This window comes from Haematobia irritans, chromosome 4, assembly GCF_050003625.1.
Source record: "Haematobia irritans isolate KBUSLIRL chromosome 4, ASM5000362v1, whole genome shotgun sequence".
Lineage (NCBI taxonomy): Eukaryota > Metazoa > Arthropoda > Insecta > Diptera > Muscidae > Haematobia > Haematobia irritans.
The window spans coordinates 211337498-211352764 of record NC_134400.1 but is presented as its reverse complement, the minus strand read 5'-3'; the positions used below and the strand labels follow the sequence as shown (position 1 = coordinate 211352764).

Below are 15267 nucleotides of genomic sequence, written 5' to 3'. Positions count from 1 at the left end.
CTTTTTCCTTAATAGAATCCACTTTATATTTAAACCCTAATGAATTAAACGCATTATATTTAATAGTTTTTTTGCGATTTTTGTTTGAATGATATGCTTTTACCTTAAGGATATATCTTGGTTGATTTTTGTTTGTGTTCTATGTTAGTTTTGTTTGTCTTCTTTTTCATCTTCATGTTATACTTAAGAATAATTTTCTAAATTTCAAATTAAACTTAATAATCAAGTCTATATAAATCATATATGCAATTTTCTATTCCTTTTGTTGCAGGCTATTGATTGATATATAGTTCGTCAACTTTGGGCATCCCCCATTTCGGGGATGCCCTTTAACATTCAATATATAATTAAAATTATTCCTTCAGCATTAATTAATTTACAAATCATCACCCAATCGATGAATTTCATCCAACATATAATCAACATCGGCTTCAGTAACAGCAGCTGAGGAGATAATCGAGCGGAAGAAATTAGGTCGTCGATCGTCGGGTTGGTAGCCAACCATAAGGCTGCCCTTTTGCATCATGCGTCCCTTGATAATGGGGCAGATCTAAAAAGAAATTAAAATTATTATAAGTTCTTTTCATTAAGAGAATTTAAGAAATAAATATATAACAGGTTGGCTGATAAGTCCCCGGTCTGACACATAGATGGCGTCGTTAGTATTAAGTGCATATTTTTTTATATAGTACCAACCTTCAAATGATTTGTGTCCAAATTTGACGTCTGTAAGTCAATTAGTTTGTGAGCTAGAGCGTCTTTTGTGAAGCAACATTTGTTATTGTAAAAAAAATGGGAAAAAAGGAATTTCGTGTTTTGATAAAATACTGTTTTCTGAAGGGCAAAAATACGGTGGAAGCAACAACTTGGCTTGATAATGAGTTTCCGGACTCTGCCCAGGGAAATCAACAATAATTGATTGGTATGCAAAATTCAAGCGTGGTGAAATGAGCACGGAGGACGGTGAACGCAGTGGACGCCCGAAAGAGGTGGTTACCGACGAAAACATCAAAAAAATCCACAAAATGATTTTGAATGACCGTAAAATGAAGTTGATCGAGATAACAGAGGCCTTAAAGATATCAAAGGAACGTGTTGGTCATATCATTCATCAATATTTGGATATGCGGAAGCTCTGTGCAAAATGGGTGCCGCGCGAGCTCACATTTGACCAAAAACAACAACGTGTTGATGATTCTGAGCGGTGTTTGCAGCTGCTAACTCGTAATACACCCGAGCTTTTCCGTCGATATGTGACAATGGATTAAACATGGCTCCATCACTACACTCCTGAGTCCAATCGACAGTCGGCTGAGTGGACAGCGACCGGTGAACCGTCTCCGAAGCGTGGAAAGACTCAAAAGTCCGCTGGCAAAGTAATGGCCTCTTTTTTTGGGATGCGCATGGAATAATTTTTATCGATTATCTTGAGAAGGGAAAACCATCAAGAGTGAATATAATATGGCGTTATTGGAGCGTTTGAAGGTCGAAATCGCGGCAAAACAGCCCCATAGGAAGAAGAAAAAAGTGTTGTTCCACCAAGACAACGCACCGTGTCACAAGTCATTGTGAACGATGGCAAAAATTCATGAATTGGGCTTCGAATTGCTTCCCCACCCACCATATTCTTCAGATCTGGCCCCCAGAGACTTTTTCTTGTTCTCAGACCTCAAAAGGATGCTCGCAGGGAAAAAATTTGGCTACAATGAAGAGGTGATCGCCGAAACTGAGGCCTATTTTGAGGCAAAACCGAAAAAATTGGAAGGTCGTTATAATCGTTGTATCGCTCTTGAAGGGAACTATGTTGAATAATAAAAACGAATTTTGACAAAAAAATGTATTTTTCTTTGATATACCAGGGACTTATCAGCCAACCTGTTAGCAAATGTCTCACGAAAATTGTCCAATTTTGAAACGTGTCACGAAAATTGTCCAATTGTCTCTACGGCCATTTTAGTAATTGGTAACTCTTGCAAATAACATCATGATCTCAACTTACCTTGCCCAATTCCTTTTCCTTATTTGCATCGTGTGGTACACCTCGTAATCTCTTTGGAATATACCAAAATGATACATTCACACATTCTGGTTCCATAATCAAATGGAAACGATCCGATTGCTCATGGATACGTCTTACTTGATATTGGGCCAAATCCATAAGACGATCCTGCTGTCGCTCAAATCCATCGGTACCCTTGGAGCGCCACTGTAACCACAATTTGAAAATGTCATTGTGACGACCACATTGAATGACTTTATCGCCGGTGTCGTAACTAATGTCGTATTGTTTATCTGTCATGAAAAGATATTCAGCAGACATTTGATTACAGCTGATCAGAAGACCCTGTAATGAATGTTAAAAGAGAACAAATGTTTTAAATAAAGGCCGTTAAATTAATGGAATATCCAAAAAATATATTTTGTATCTATCGATTCATTTATCGGGCGAAATATCGAAATATTATCACATATCAGGAATTAATGCAGCATTGATTCAACGGATGCTTAAAACATATAACTTCAGCCCTACGACAGTCCATGCAAATTTCATTGTTTTGATCCGATTTTGCACCACTTCACTATCCAAAAAGGATAATTTAATTGCCTGTTTGGCTACAATCGATTTGCTGGGAATTTAACCCAACATAAATGCAAACAAGTAAGTAAAGTAGAAAGTCGGGCGGGGCCGATTATATCATACCCTAAACCACCCTTACTGAATTAGTAATCATAAGCATTTGTGGGGTAACATTGGGGTAAAAAGCGCAACGAGACCCCATTCGTCGAAATCGGGCGATACATATATATGGGAGCTATATCTAAATTTGATTTCGATTTCTTCCAAATTCAATAGGGCGAACGCTATTGTGCCCAAAAAACTCCCTGTACCAAATTTCATCAAAATAATAATTGCGATCGGAATCCTGTGAACAACAAATACATGGACAGACGGACGGACGGACACCAAGCGCTACATCGACTAGGAGGTGATTCTGAGTCGATCGGTATATATTTTATGGGTTAGGCACATCTGGTAGGCACATTTTTTGCCAGATCAAACTTATACCCTGACCACTATGTGGTTTAAGGTATAATTTTTAAATTCTATGGAAATCAGTAAGATAGGAAGAGATTCCCTTAATGCCATGCTGCATCTATTGCCTTTAGACATTTTGGCCAAACAGTCAGCTGCAACAACGGCTGTGCGGTTGCGCGAGCTAACGCGGTGGTCTGAAAAAAAGGTTCGGTCACAGTTCGGTCCTCAAAATAATGCCAGATGTGCCAAACGTAGTGGATTACAATCTGGCGAAACCACTTTTCGACAAAAAGTTTGAAACTCTAATTCCCAACAGTGAGGCGTGGTGCACACAGACCCCAGGGAATAAACGTCATATAGATTTCTACACTGATGGCTCCAAATTTGATGGACAAGTGGTTTTCGGAGTATATTCTAAAGACGTGGAACTACGAATAGCGAAACGATTACCCAATCACTATAGTGCTTTTCAGACAGAAATACTAGCAATAAGAGATGTGGCGAATTGGCTGAGAAGTAATGTTCCAACAAATGTTGGCATTAGGGAGCCACCGTGGTGCAATGGTTAGCATGCCCGCCTTGCATACACAAGGTCGTGGGTTCGATTCCTGCTACGACCGAACAACAAAAAGTTTTTCAGCGGTGGATTATCTCACCTCAGTAATGCTGGTGACATTTGTGAGGGTTTCAAAGCTTCTCTAAGTGGTTTCACTGGAATGTGGAACGCCGTTCGGACTCGGCTATAAAAAGGAGGTCCCTTGTCATTGAGCTTAACATGGAAGCGGGCAGCACTCAGTGATAAGAGAGAAGTTCACCAATGTGGTATCACAATGGATTGAATAGTCTAAGTGAGCCTGATACATCGGGCTGCCACATAACCTAACCTAACCTAACAAATGTTGGCATTAATATATTCTCAGACAGTCCAGACCTGAAATAAAATCCTTCTGTGTTCCTTAACTCGAAAAAGGCCATCGACTGCCGCAAATCTCTCAACGAGATGGCTGTGCAGTACAATATTCACCTAATATGGGTGCCTGGCCATAGGAACATAACGGCGAACTGCGAAGCGGATGAGTTAGCAAGGCTAGGAACTAGAATCTGTTGGTATGCTTCTGGCTACCTGCAAGCTCTTACTGCGTGAGAAGGCTGTTATGATAGCAAATGTTCGATGGGAGAATTGCAAGGGTTGTAACGACACAAAGCAAATATGGCCCCATTTAAACTTAAACCGCACACTAGATATACAAGTGTTCTCAAGACGTCAGATTTCACTACCGATATTTGCTACAACGGTTCGCTGCCTGTTAGGCGATTTTGCAAAAACTATTGGTGCGAGGAAAAGGAATCAATTAAACACCTATAGTGTGAGTGTCCTGCATTTTGTGTAAGGCGTAAGCGAATTTTAGGGGCATATAGCTTTAGATTACTGGCGGACCTGCAAAACGTTAACTTAAGCAGTCTGCTAATGTTGGTTCAACAGAAGAAAATAATCGAGAAGTTTCAGCGGTTAAAACTAGAAGTGCCCATATGTTATAGTTAAATGGTGATACGGTCAAAATGTGGTCAAGGGAAAACGCGTGAAAATCGGTGAAATCGTTTATTTAAAAAATCAAATTAAATTTCTTTTTCACGTTCAATTAGTATAAAATGATGAAAAGATGGCTTGCCAAACCAGATATTTCTTTGCGAACTTTGACAGTTTTATATGCTTGAAAATATCTGCTACCTTTCCCCTTCCTTTTGCCGTATAAAACTCCTGTCCCGGAAGCTGCTTGTAGTCGGCTTTGATGTAGGTTTCGTCGTCCATTACCACGCAGTCAAACTTCGTCAGCATCGTCGTGTACAGCCTCCGGGATCGCGCTTTGGCCGTCGTATTTTGTTTATCATCGCGATTTGGAGTCACTACCTTCTTGTAAGTCGATAGTCCGGCTCGTTTTTTGGCTCGATGCACGGTTGTAGACGATACACCCAGCTTATTTGCGGCATCTTGGAGAGAGAGGTTAGGGTTTCGCTTGAAACTACCGGCAGCTCTCTTTGTCGTCTCAGCGGCTTCCGGTTTTCGATTTCCCCCCGATCCAGACTTCCTGGCTGTCGACAAGCGTTCCCCAAACACTTTAATTACATTTGTAACGGTTGATTTGGCAACTTTTAGCGATTTTGCCAGCTTTGCGTGCGAGTAGCTCGGATTTTCGCGATGCGCGAGCAAAATTTTGATACGCTGCTCTTCTTGCTTGGACGGCATTTTGACAACTGAAGAGTGAATTCCAAAATCAAAATAGGAGCAATATTCTACACACACACACACCTTCAAAATGAGGGGTGTTCAGGTTATTTAAATGCAAAATTGAAAGTTTATATTGACCAAATTTTGACCGTAATGTGGTATCATAGTCTAGTGAGCCTGAAACTTATTCGGGCTGCCACTTTAACCTAACCTAGGGATATGGAGAAAATCTGTTCATTGTAAATTCAATTAAAAACATCTAATCGTTCATCAGATCACTTGAAAATATTCGTTTATTCCATTCAGAATTCAATCCAAATCAGATTAATAGCCATACACATAAATGTTCCCAACCAACTCCTATGCTCTTCTTTTGTCTCACCAACCAAACAAAAAAAATCATCATCTTCATCAACCACCAAGAGGATTTTATTGGTGGAACAAATGTTTCGCTTGTCCGTCCCGAGGGTTGTTGTATGTGTTATGTGTGAGTGGGTGTGTGCATGTCCGCGTCAAAAGCAATAAGTCAAGTAAAAATTTTAATTAAATTCCTTAAAAAGTAATTTTGTTACGCAAAATACCATCAGTGGCAACTGTGACCAATGACTGAAACATATTGTGTATTGTATAATATTATACTGGCCAAGGATACTATAGAATATGAATGGAAGTATAGCCACCAAACCATTGAAACATTTTCAAACTAGAGGGTAGTTATTTGGTCGAAGTTTTTCCCATATCATCTTATTGGTTTGTCCGTATGAATTGCTTTCGTTTTCTTATTCATAGAAAAGTTTTTCGTTTGCAATCTTTAAAATGTGTGGAAATTCCTAACGATATTTGAAATCTATTATAGTTCTAAAATATGTGAATAAACACTTCATTTCCAAAATTTCAAAAATTTTTTTCATTAACTTTGTATATTCTCCATTGAAACAATAAAATGTTAACCAACTTTTGTAAATTTTACAAATATGCCATGTACATACAAATTAGTATTTTTTCGTAAAAATATTCGCCTTACACTTTTGTGAAGAAGCTTTTACGAATTTCAGGAATATTTTACGAAGGCGGATTTTTTTCATAAAAAAATCAAAACATTTTCATCAAATGTACGAAACATTTCTTATAAAAAGTATGACTTTACTTAAGCAAACATATGGCCGCAATTTCGGTCGGGCCGAATCATAAATAGAATTCCAGACCGATTTGACGTACTCTCTCCAGAAGATCAGTTAAATTTTTAAGCTTCCCCAATTTAAACTTAAAGTTTATATGTGTGGAGACTATATTTGGATTTATAACAACCATTTTTGTTTGAGTTTTCGAAGAATTTCGCCCAATTCCAGCATATAAAAAAGCAAGGAACAAAATTGTTCATGAAATACTCCATCTAGAGTATTAGACTTTTTCTACATGAAGTATTGTCCATGAAAATTTTTATTTTATCAACTTCATATCAAATTTGTTTAAGGATCAAACATAGTTTTGTTTCACCGGCACCACATAGGGCTGCTTTGCAAACTTTAAGACAGAAGCCATTCAGACAGATCCCGACAAGTAAGTGTAGCCAATATGGTGTCTAAATATTCAAATTTATACACCATACGGTTTAGGTTTTTATAATGGAATCCCTTTTTTCAGCCAATGTTCGTAGACAATAAAATGTTGACAAAATTTTCTATAGAAATAAAATTTTGACAAAGTTTTCTACAGACATAAAATTTTGGCGAAATTTTCTATAGAAATAAAATTTTGCAAAATTTTCTATAGAAATAAATTTTTGCAAAATTTTCTATAGAAATAAAATTTTGACAAAAATTTCTATGGGATTAAAATTTTAAGAAAATTTTCTTTATAAATAAAATGTTGAGAAAAATAAAATTTTGCAAAATTTTCTACAGAAATAAAATGTTGACAAAATTCTCTCACAAGTCGTTAATACCAAATGTTTTGGTAGATTCTGCAAACCATTCCCCTCGAACTCAAAAGGCACTTCTATATAACTAAAAATTTTAACAAATTTCCTACAGAAATAAAATTTTGACAAAATTTTCTATAGAAATAAAATGTTGACAAAATTTTCTATAGAAATAATTTCTATAGAAATAATATTTTGACAAAATTTTCTATAGAAATAATATTTTGACAAAATTTTCTATAGAAATAATATTTTGACAAAGTTTTCTATAGACATAAAATTTTGACAAAATTTTCTATAGAAATAAAAATTTTCAAAATTTTCTATAGAAATACATTTTTGCAAAATTTTCTATAGAAATAAAATTTTGACAAAATTTTCTGTAGAAATAAAATTTTGGCAAAATTTTCTATAGAAATAAAATTTTGGCAAAATTTTCTATAGAAATAAAATTTTGGCAAAAATTTCTATGGGATTAATATTTTCTTTATAAATAAAATGTTGAGAAAATTTTTCTATAGAAATAAAATTTTGCAAAATTTTCTGCGGAAATAAAATGTTGACAAAATTTTCTATAAAAACAATATTTGGACAAAATTTTCTATAAAAATAATATTTTGACAAAATTTTCTATAGAAATAAAATTTTGATAAAATTTTCTATAAACATAAAATTTTGACAAAATTTTCTATAGAAATAAAATTTTGACAAAATTTTCTATAGAAATAAAATTTTGAAAAAATTTTCTCCAGAAATAAAATTTTGACAAAAATTTCTATGGGATTAAAATTTAAAAAAAAAATCTACATAAATAAAATGTTGAGAAAATTTTTCTATATAAATAAAATGTTGAGAAAAATTTTCTATAGAAATAAAATTTTGACAACATTTTCTATAGAAACAAAATGTTGACATAATTTTCTATAGAAATAAAATTTTGTCAAAAATTTCTATGGGATTAAAATTTTAAGAAAATTTTCTTTATAAAAAATGTTGGGAAAATTTTTCTATAGAAATAAAATTTTGCAAAATTTTCTACAGAAATAAAATGTTGACAAAATTTTCTATAAAAATAATATTTTGTCAACATTTTCTATAGAACTAATATTTTGACAAAATTTTCTATAGAAATACAATTTTGACAAAATTTTCTACAGACATAAAATTTTGATAAAATTTTCTATAAAAATATAATGTTGATAAAATTTTCTATAAAAATAAAATTTTGATAAAATTTTCTATAAACATAAAATTTTGACAAAAATTTCTATGGGATTAAAATTTAAAAAAAAAATCTACATAAATGAACTGTTGAGAAAATTTTTCTATATAAATAAAATGTTGAGAAAAATTTTCTATAGAAATAAAATTTTGACAACATTTTCTATAGAAACAAAATATTGGCAGAATTTTCTATAGAAATAAAATTTTGTCTATGGGAATAAAATTTTAAGAAAAAAAATTTTCTTTATAAATTAAATGTTGAGAAAAATTTTCTATAGAAATAAAATATTGCAAAATTTTCTACAGAAATAAAATGTTGACAAAACTTTCTATAAAAATAATATTTTGACAAAATTTTCTATAGAACTAAAATTTTGACAAAGTTTTCTATAGAAATAAAATTTTGATAAAGTTTCTATAAAAATAAAATTTTGATAAAATTTTCTATAAATATACATTTTTTACAAAATTAAATAAAATGTTGACAAAATTCTCTCACAAGTCGTTAATACCAAATGTTTTGGTAGATTCTCTCTCGAACTCAAAAGGCACTTCTATATAACTAAAAATTTTAACAAATTTTCTACAGAAATAAAATTTTGACAAAATTTTCTATAGAAATAAAATGTTGACAAAATTTTCTATAGAAATAATTTCTATAGAAATAATATTTTGACAAAATTTTCTATAGAAATAATATTTTGACAAAGTTTTCTATAGACATAAAATTTTGACAAAATTTTCTATAGAAATAAAAATTTTCAAAATTTTTTTATAGAAATACATTTTTGCAAAATTTTTTATAGAAATAGAATTTTGGCAAAATTTTCTAAAGAAATAAAATTTTGGCAAAAATTTCTATGGGATTAATATTTTCTTTATAAATAAAATGTTGAGAACATTTTTCTATAGAAATAAAATTTTGCAAAATTTTCTGCGGAAATAAAATGTTGACAAAATTTTCTATAAAAATAATATTTGGACAAAATTTTCTATAAAAATAATATTTTGACAAAATTTTCTATAGAAATAAAATTTTTATAAAATTTTCTATAAACATAAAATTTTGACAAAATTTTCTATAGAAATAAAATTTTGACAAAATTTTCTATAGAAATAAAATTTTGAAAAAATTTTCTATAGAAATAAAATTTTGACAAAAATTTCTATGGGATTAAAATTGAAAAAAAAAAATTCTACATAAATAAAATGTTGAGAAAATTTTTCTATATAAATAAAATGTTGAGAAAAATTTTCTATAGAAATAAAATTTTGACAACATTTTCTATAGAAACAAACTATTGACATAATCTTCTATAGAAATAAAATTTTGTCAAAAATTTCTATGGGAATAAAATTTTAAGAAAAAACTTTTCTTTATAAATAAAATGTTGAGAAAAATTGTCTATAGAAATACAATTTTGCAAAATTTTCTACAGAAATAATATGTTGACAAAATTCTCTCACAAGCCGTTAATACCAAATGTTTTGGTGGATTCTGCAAACCATTCCTCTCGAACTCAAAAGGCACTTCTATATAACTAACTATAGAAATAAAATGTTGACAAAATTTTCTATAGACATACAATTTTGACAAAATTTTCTATAGAAATAAAATTTTGCAAAATTTTCTATTGAAATAAATTTTTGCAAAATTTTCTATAGAAATAAAATTTTGACAAAAATTTCTATGGGATTAAAATTTTAAGAAAATGTTCTTTATAAAAAATGTTGAGAAAAGTTTTCTATAGAAATAAAATTTTGCAAAATTTTCTACAGAAATAAAATGTTGACAAAATTTTCTATAAAAATAATATTTTGACAAAATTTTCTATAGAACTAATATTTTGACAAAATTTTCTATAGAAATACAATTTTGACAAAATTTTCTACAGACATAAAATTTTGATAAAATTTTCTATAAAAATAAAATGTTGATAAAATTTTCTATAAAAAGTATTTGGGAGCCACGGTGGTGCAATGGTTAGCATGCCCGCCTTGCATACACAAGGTCGTGGGTTCGATTCCTGCTTCGACCGAACACCAAAAAGTTTTTCAGCGGTGGATTATCCCACCTCAGTAATGCTGGTGACATTTCTGAGGGTTTCAAAGCTTCTCTAAGTGGTTTCACTGCAATGTGGAACGCCGTTCGAACTCGGCTATAATAAGGAGGTCCCTTGTCATTGAGCTAAACATGGAATCGGGCAGCACTCAGTGATAAGAGAGAAGTTCACCAATGTGGTATCACAATGGACTGAATAGTCTAAGTGAGCCTGATACAGGCTGCCACCTAACCTAACCTAACCTACAAAAGTATTTCGATCTAATGCATTCAGAAATATGGTCATTCGATCAAGCGTGATAATGTCAATGCTTTATATTTGCCTGGAAGATCACAAGTGATCACCGTTAGGAATCTCCAGCGTTTAAATGTGCATAAATCGTGTTTTCCGTACCATTGACCGTTACCGTGATACTGGCAGTGCTGCATCACGTCCAAAAAGTGGACGAAAAACGACTCAGAGATAAAATTTTGATAAAATTTTCTATAAACATAAAATTTTGACAAAAATTTCTATGGGATTAAAATTTAAAAAAAAATCTACATAAATGAAATGTTGAGAAAATTTTTCTATATAAATAAAATGTTGAGAAAATTTTTCTATAGAAATAAAATTTTGACAAAATTTTCTATAGAAACAAAATATTGACAGAATTTTCTATAGAAATAAAATTTTGTCAAAAATTTCTATGGGAATAAAATTTTAAGAAAAAAAATTGTCTTTATAAATTAAATATTGAGAAAAATTTTCTATAGAAATAAAATATTGCAAAATTTTCTACAGAAATAAAATATTGACAAAACTTTCTATAAAAATAATATTTTGACAAAATTTTCTATAGAAATAAATTTTTGACAAAGTTTTCTATAGAAATAAAATTTTGATAAAGTTTCTATAAAAATAAAATTTTGTCAAAAATTTCTATGGGAATAAAATTTTAAGAAAAAAAATTTCTTTATAAATTAAATGTGAAGAAAAATTTTCTATAGAAATAAAATATTGCAAAATTTTCTACAGAAATAAAATGTTGACAAAATTTTCTATAAAAATAATATTTTGACAAAATTTTCTATAGAAATAAAATTTAGACAAAATTTTCTATAGAAATAAAATTTTGACAAAAATTTCTATGGGATTAAAATTTAAAAAAAATTCTATATAAATAAAACGTTGAGAAAAATTTTCTATATAAATAAAATGTAGAGAAAAAATTTTCTATAGAAATAAAATTTTGACAAAATTTTCTATGGGAATAAAATTTTAAGAAAATTTTCTATAGAAATAAAATTTTAAGAAAATTTTCTATAGAAATAAAATTTTGACAAAAATTTCTATGGGAATAAAATTTCAAGAAAACTTTCTATATAAATAAAATATTGAGAAAAATTTCTACAAAAAAAAAAAAACAATTTTGAAAAAGTTTTCTATAGACATAAAATTTTGACAAAATTTTCTATAGTAATACAATTTTGACAAAATTTTCTAAAAAAATAAAATTTTGACAAAATTTTCAATTGAAAAATTATATAGAAAATTATCTATATAAATAAAATTTTGAGAAAATTTTCTACACTCAAAAAAGTGAACTCTATATTTCACTTAAGCCAATTTAACTTTATTTTAGTTCATGGAATTATTATGTTTGGAGAAAGATTCCTTTACTCTAATAATTTTTTGCGTACGTTAGTTAAATTAACTAAAAAATGGAAAAAATTATACACAAATTAAGCATAGAGATTTACTAAATTTACTAAATTTCTCACAACATAGTTCATTAATTCTTTAAATTTGTGAATTTTAATACAAATGCGTTCATCATGAACTTCGTATGTCACTTAAGACTCTTGCAATTTTGAACTCCACTTTTTTCCTTCAAACTAAAAAATTTTCTTTAACAAGTGAAAATGTTCATGACTTTGTCGAAAATATTTACTTATTTTTGTGATATCGGCGTGATGCCAGCGTTTGTAATACTGTTTAGTTAAATTTTTCTAAAAATAATCAAAATTTTCTAAAATTGACGGAAAGTTTTCTTCCTGGTGGGTTCACTGTTTTTTCAGTGTATATAAATAAAATATTGACAAAATTGTATTCTCCGTTTTTTGTAGTAGATTTGTGGTAAGATTTTCTTAAAATTTTGGTAGCTTATTTTTGGCAAGAGTGGCAACCTTTTTCCTGGGCCAAAACAGCAACAGAAGTTACAAACGAACTTGGAAATAATTTTCGCGAGCACTTAAATTAATAGGCTAATATATGATTTAATTCAAAATAGTAGGCCAATCAAACACCGCTAAAATTCAGTGTGACCTGCATGAATTATGCAGTAATCTCACTTGAATAGGGTTATTTCTACTTACATCTTCTTTGAAATGAATAGTTGAGCATTGTAACAGGGCTCCCATTAGTTTATGTGGATTCCAGGTAACTGAATCAGCTCTGTAATGAGAACGAAAGAAAAAGGCAAACGAAAATTTAGATGACAATCAAACCACAAATGAGTAACAAATTAAATTACTTCAACAATAATCTGCAAATCAAAATCACATTTCATCCAAGGGGGGGAGAGAGAAGGATCTTCTGAGCAAATATTTATGAAGATGATATACTTGGATTTCTATTTGAGAAACAAGTCTCGTATTTGCTTTTATTAAATGCCACATTCAGATACAAATTACAAACAATTAACACTAATCCACACAACATTCACAGCACGCGGCATAAGGCACTCTTCGAAAGGCACAGTGAAAGACCCTGAACTTTACCAGCATCCAACCCATCCGCCTATACTTTATCATTACACTCATCCCTCACTCATTCACTCACTCTCCACCAGCCCGCATCCTGACATATTGTAATTGAATTCAGACGAGTTTTCCCTTTTGCCCTTACTATGATGTCCTTGTATGTCCTTGTCAAGAAGGGTGGCTGTCGAAATACAAAAAAGCACATTCTAGTGTGCTAAACATCCCTCTGGGAGCTACTTATGGTTTGAAAATTGGTAGCATTGTGTCAAGCATTCACTTACACAGGACCCACAATTAAGGGGGAGTTTGTGTGGCCGTTTTAATAGCCAAATAAATTTATCATCTCTCAACCGAGTCCATATGTTTTACGCGAATAGTTTGCCTTTTACAACTGAATGAGATGTTACTGATTGCGTAAAATAATGCCTGTGTAGTATACAGGTTGGCTGATATGTATTGAAACCAACATCAGATTGTTATCATTTCTAAACTGCTCGTGTGATAGTTCATTACTCCAGTGATAGTTCATTTTATTGTTTACAAGCTTAAACATAAACATGTTACGTGGTCACCCTCCAAAAATAACATTTTGCTCTTGAAACATGGTTGAGGTGATCATATTCCTTCTCTGCGTGTATTGAAGTTCCAAAAAGTGCAAGAGCTGACCGATTCACAAAAAAGTTTAGACTGGAGAGAGCCAAAAAGTTACTTCGCTTGCACGAAAGTGACCAGTTAATGAAATTGCTTTTCTCCGATGAGATTCCAGGGTTTACTTGCGAAAGAGGTCGATGTTCGGTCCCCTCTCATATTCATCGACGGTGGGGTCAAATACTATGGGGAAAGTGCAATAAATACAGTATTAAAGCCCGGGGCAGACAAACATTTCGGCCACAGGCGACGGACATTCCAAAAGGAATCAGCACTCAACATGCGTTCCCGAAGAATGGCTTAAAAAGCGGCTTCACGTTCCATTTTCACAATGGCCACCGAAATTTCCCGATTTCAGTTCATTTAACTTTTGCGCCTTGGACATTTTGGAGAGCAATAACAAATACTAAAGTTTCGTGATAGCCAATTTGCGCAATATTGCATCTAATAGTACATTTTGCGTAAAACGGTGAGACTGAGTACATATTGGACTATTCTGGTTTAAAGATCTCATGATATGCGTTTAATATTTATCTCATCGATCAAATCTAAGGTGGCACCAATTTTCGTACCACGTACTTACTTATGCCTACACCGAGAGAACTCTCTTCGTAAACTACACGAAATATGTCATAGTTTATCAGATCCTATCCAATCCAACATATAATAGCAACGGTATGGTAAATAGGAACATTGATACTAAATTTAGTACCACACCTAAACGTCAAGTGTTTTTCCGAATTTTATTTGACATTTCTCTATTTCAGACTTACTCAATTTGAACCATGGAGAGATACACAATCTAACAACGTATTAAATGGTTCCAAGAAATGGCAACAATGAACGATCAATTTTCGAAGAAAATCATCTTCAGTGATGAGGCACATTTTCACCTCAGTGGATTCGTCAATAAACACAATTGCCGCAAGGGTGTGAAGTTAAAGTTGTTTTTTAAAGTTGTTTTTAGCCAAGACACAAACCACCAGAAAAAATTTTTAATTTTCACTTTTCAGCGAAAATTCGCACAAAATCAAACGAATTTCATCTTGATTTGTTGCTGTTTGACTAAAATCAATAAAATATGAACACATTTTGTTAATTATTTTATATTTAGACCTTTAAACTATAGAGAGTTAAAACCCAAAAATACGACTAAACTATTCAAAGCTGATTTTGGCTATTTCTGATAGACGATAATGAACCAAAGGGGGTACACGTTGGTTACCCCAACTGAGGAGCGTACCCCAGTGAAAAGCCCATGGGCGTACGTAACCTGTGAGAGGAGTAATCAGGGGGGGGGTTTCAAATCAACTTTATGTCTATTTTTGAACGCATTATGAATACAATTTCTTTTAAATTTTAAAACCAGTAGACAGGCCAGACTGAGTAGAAAGCTACAGTTT

At 31.5% G+C, this 15267-nt stretch overlaps 1 protein-coding gene across 1 annotated transcript in view; it reads right to left on the bottom strand.

Annotated features, from left to right (window-relative positions):
- Window positions 1-372: 372 nt before the first annotated feature.
- Gad1 (glutamate decarboxylase) overlaps window positions 373-15267 on the bottom strand; it is a 69704-nt gene continuing 54809 nt past the window's right edge. The window contains exons 6-8 of the mRNA XM_075304659.1: window positions 12830-12908; window positions 2000-2344; window positions 373-550 (exon numbers count right to left, since the gene is read on the bottom strand). Of these exons, the coding sequence (XP_075160774.1) occupies window positions 377-550; window positions 2000-2344; window positions 12830-12908 (598 nt within the window). The 3' untranslated portion in view covers window positions 373-376. The remainder of the gene's footprint in view (window positions 551-1999; window positions 2345-12829; window positions 12909-15267) is intronic.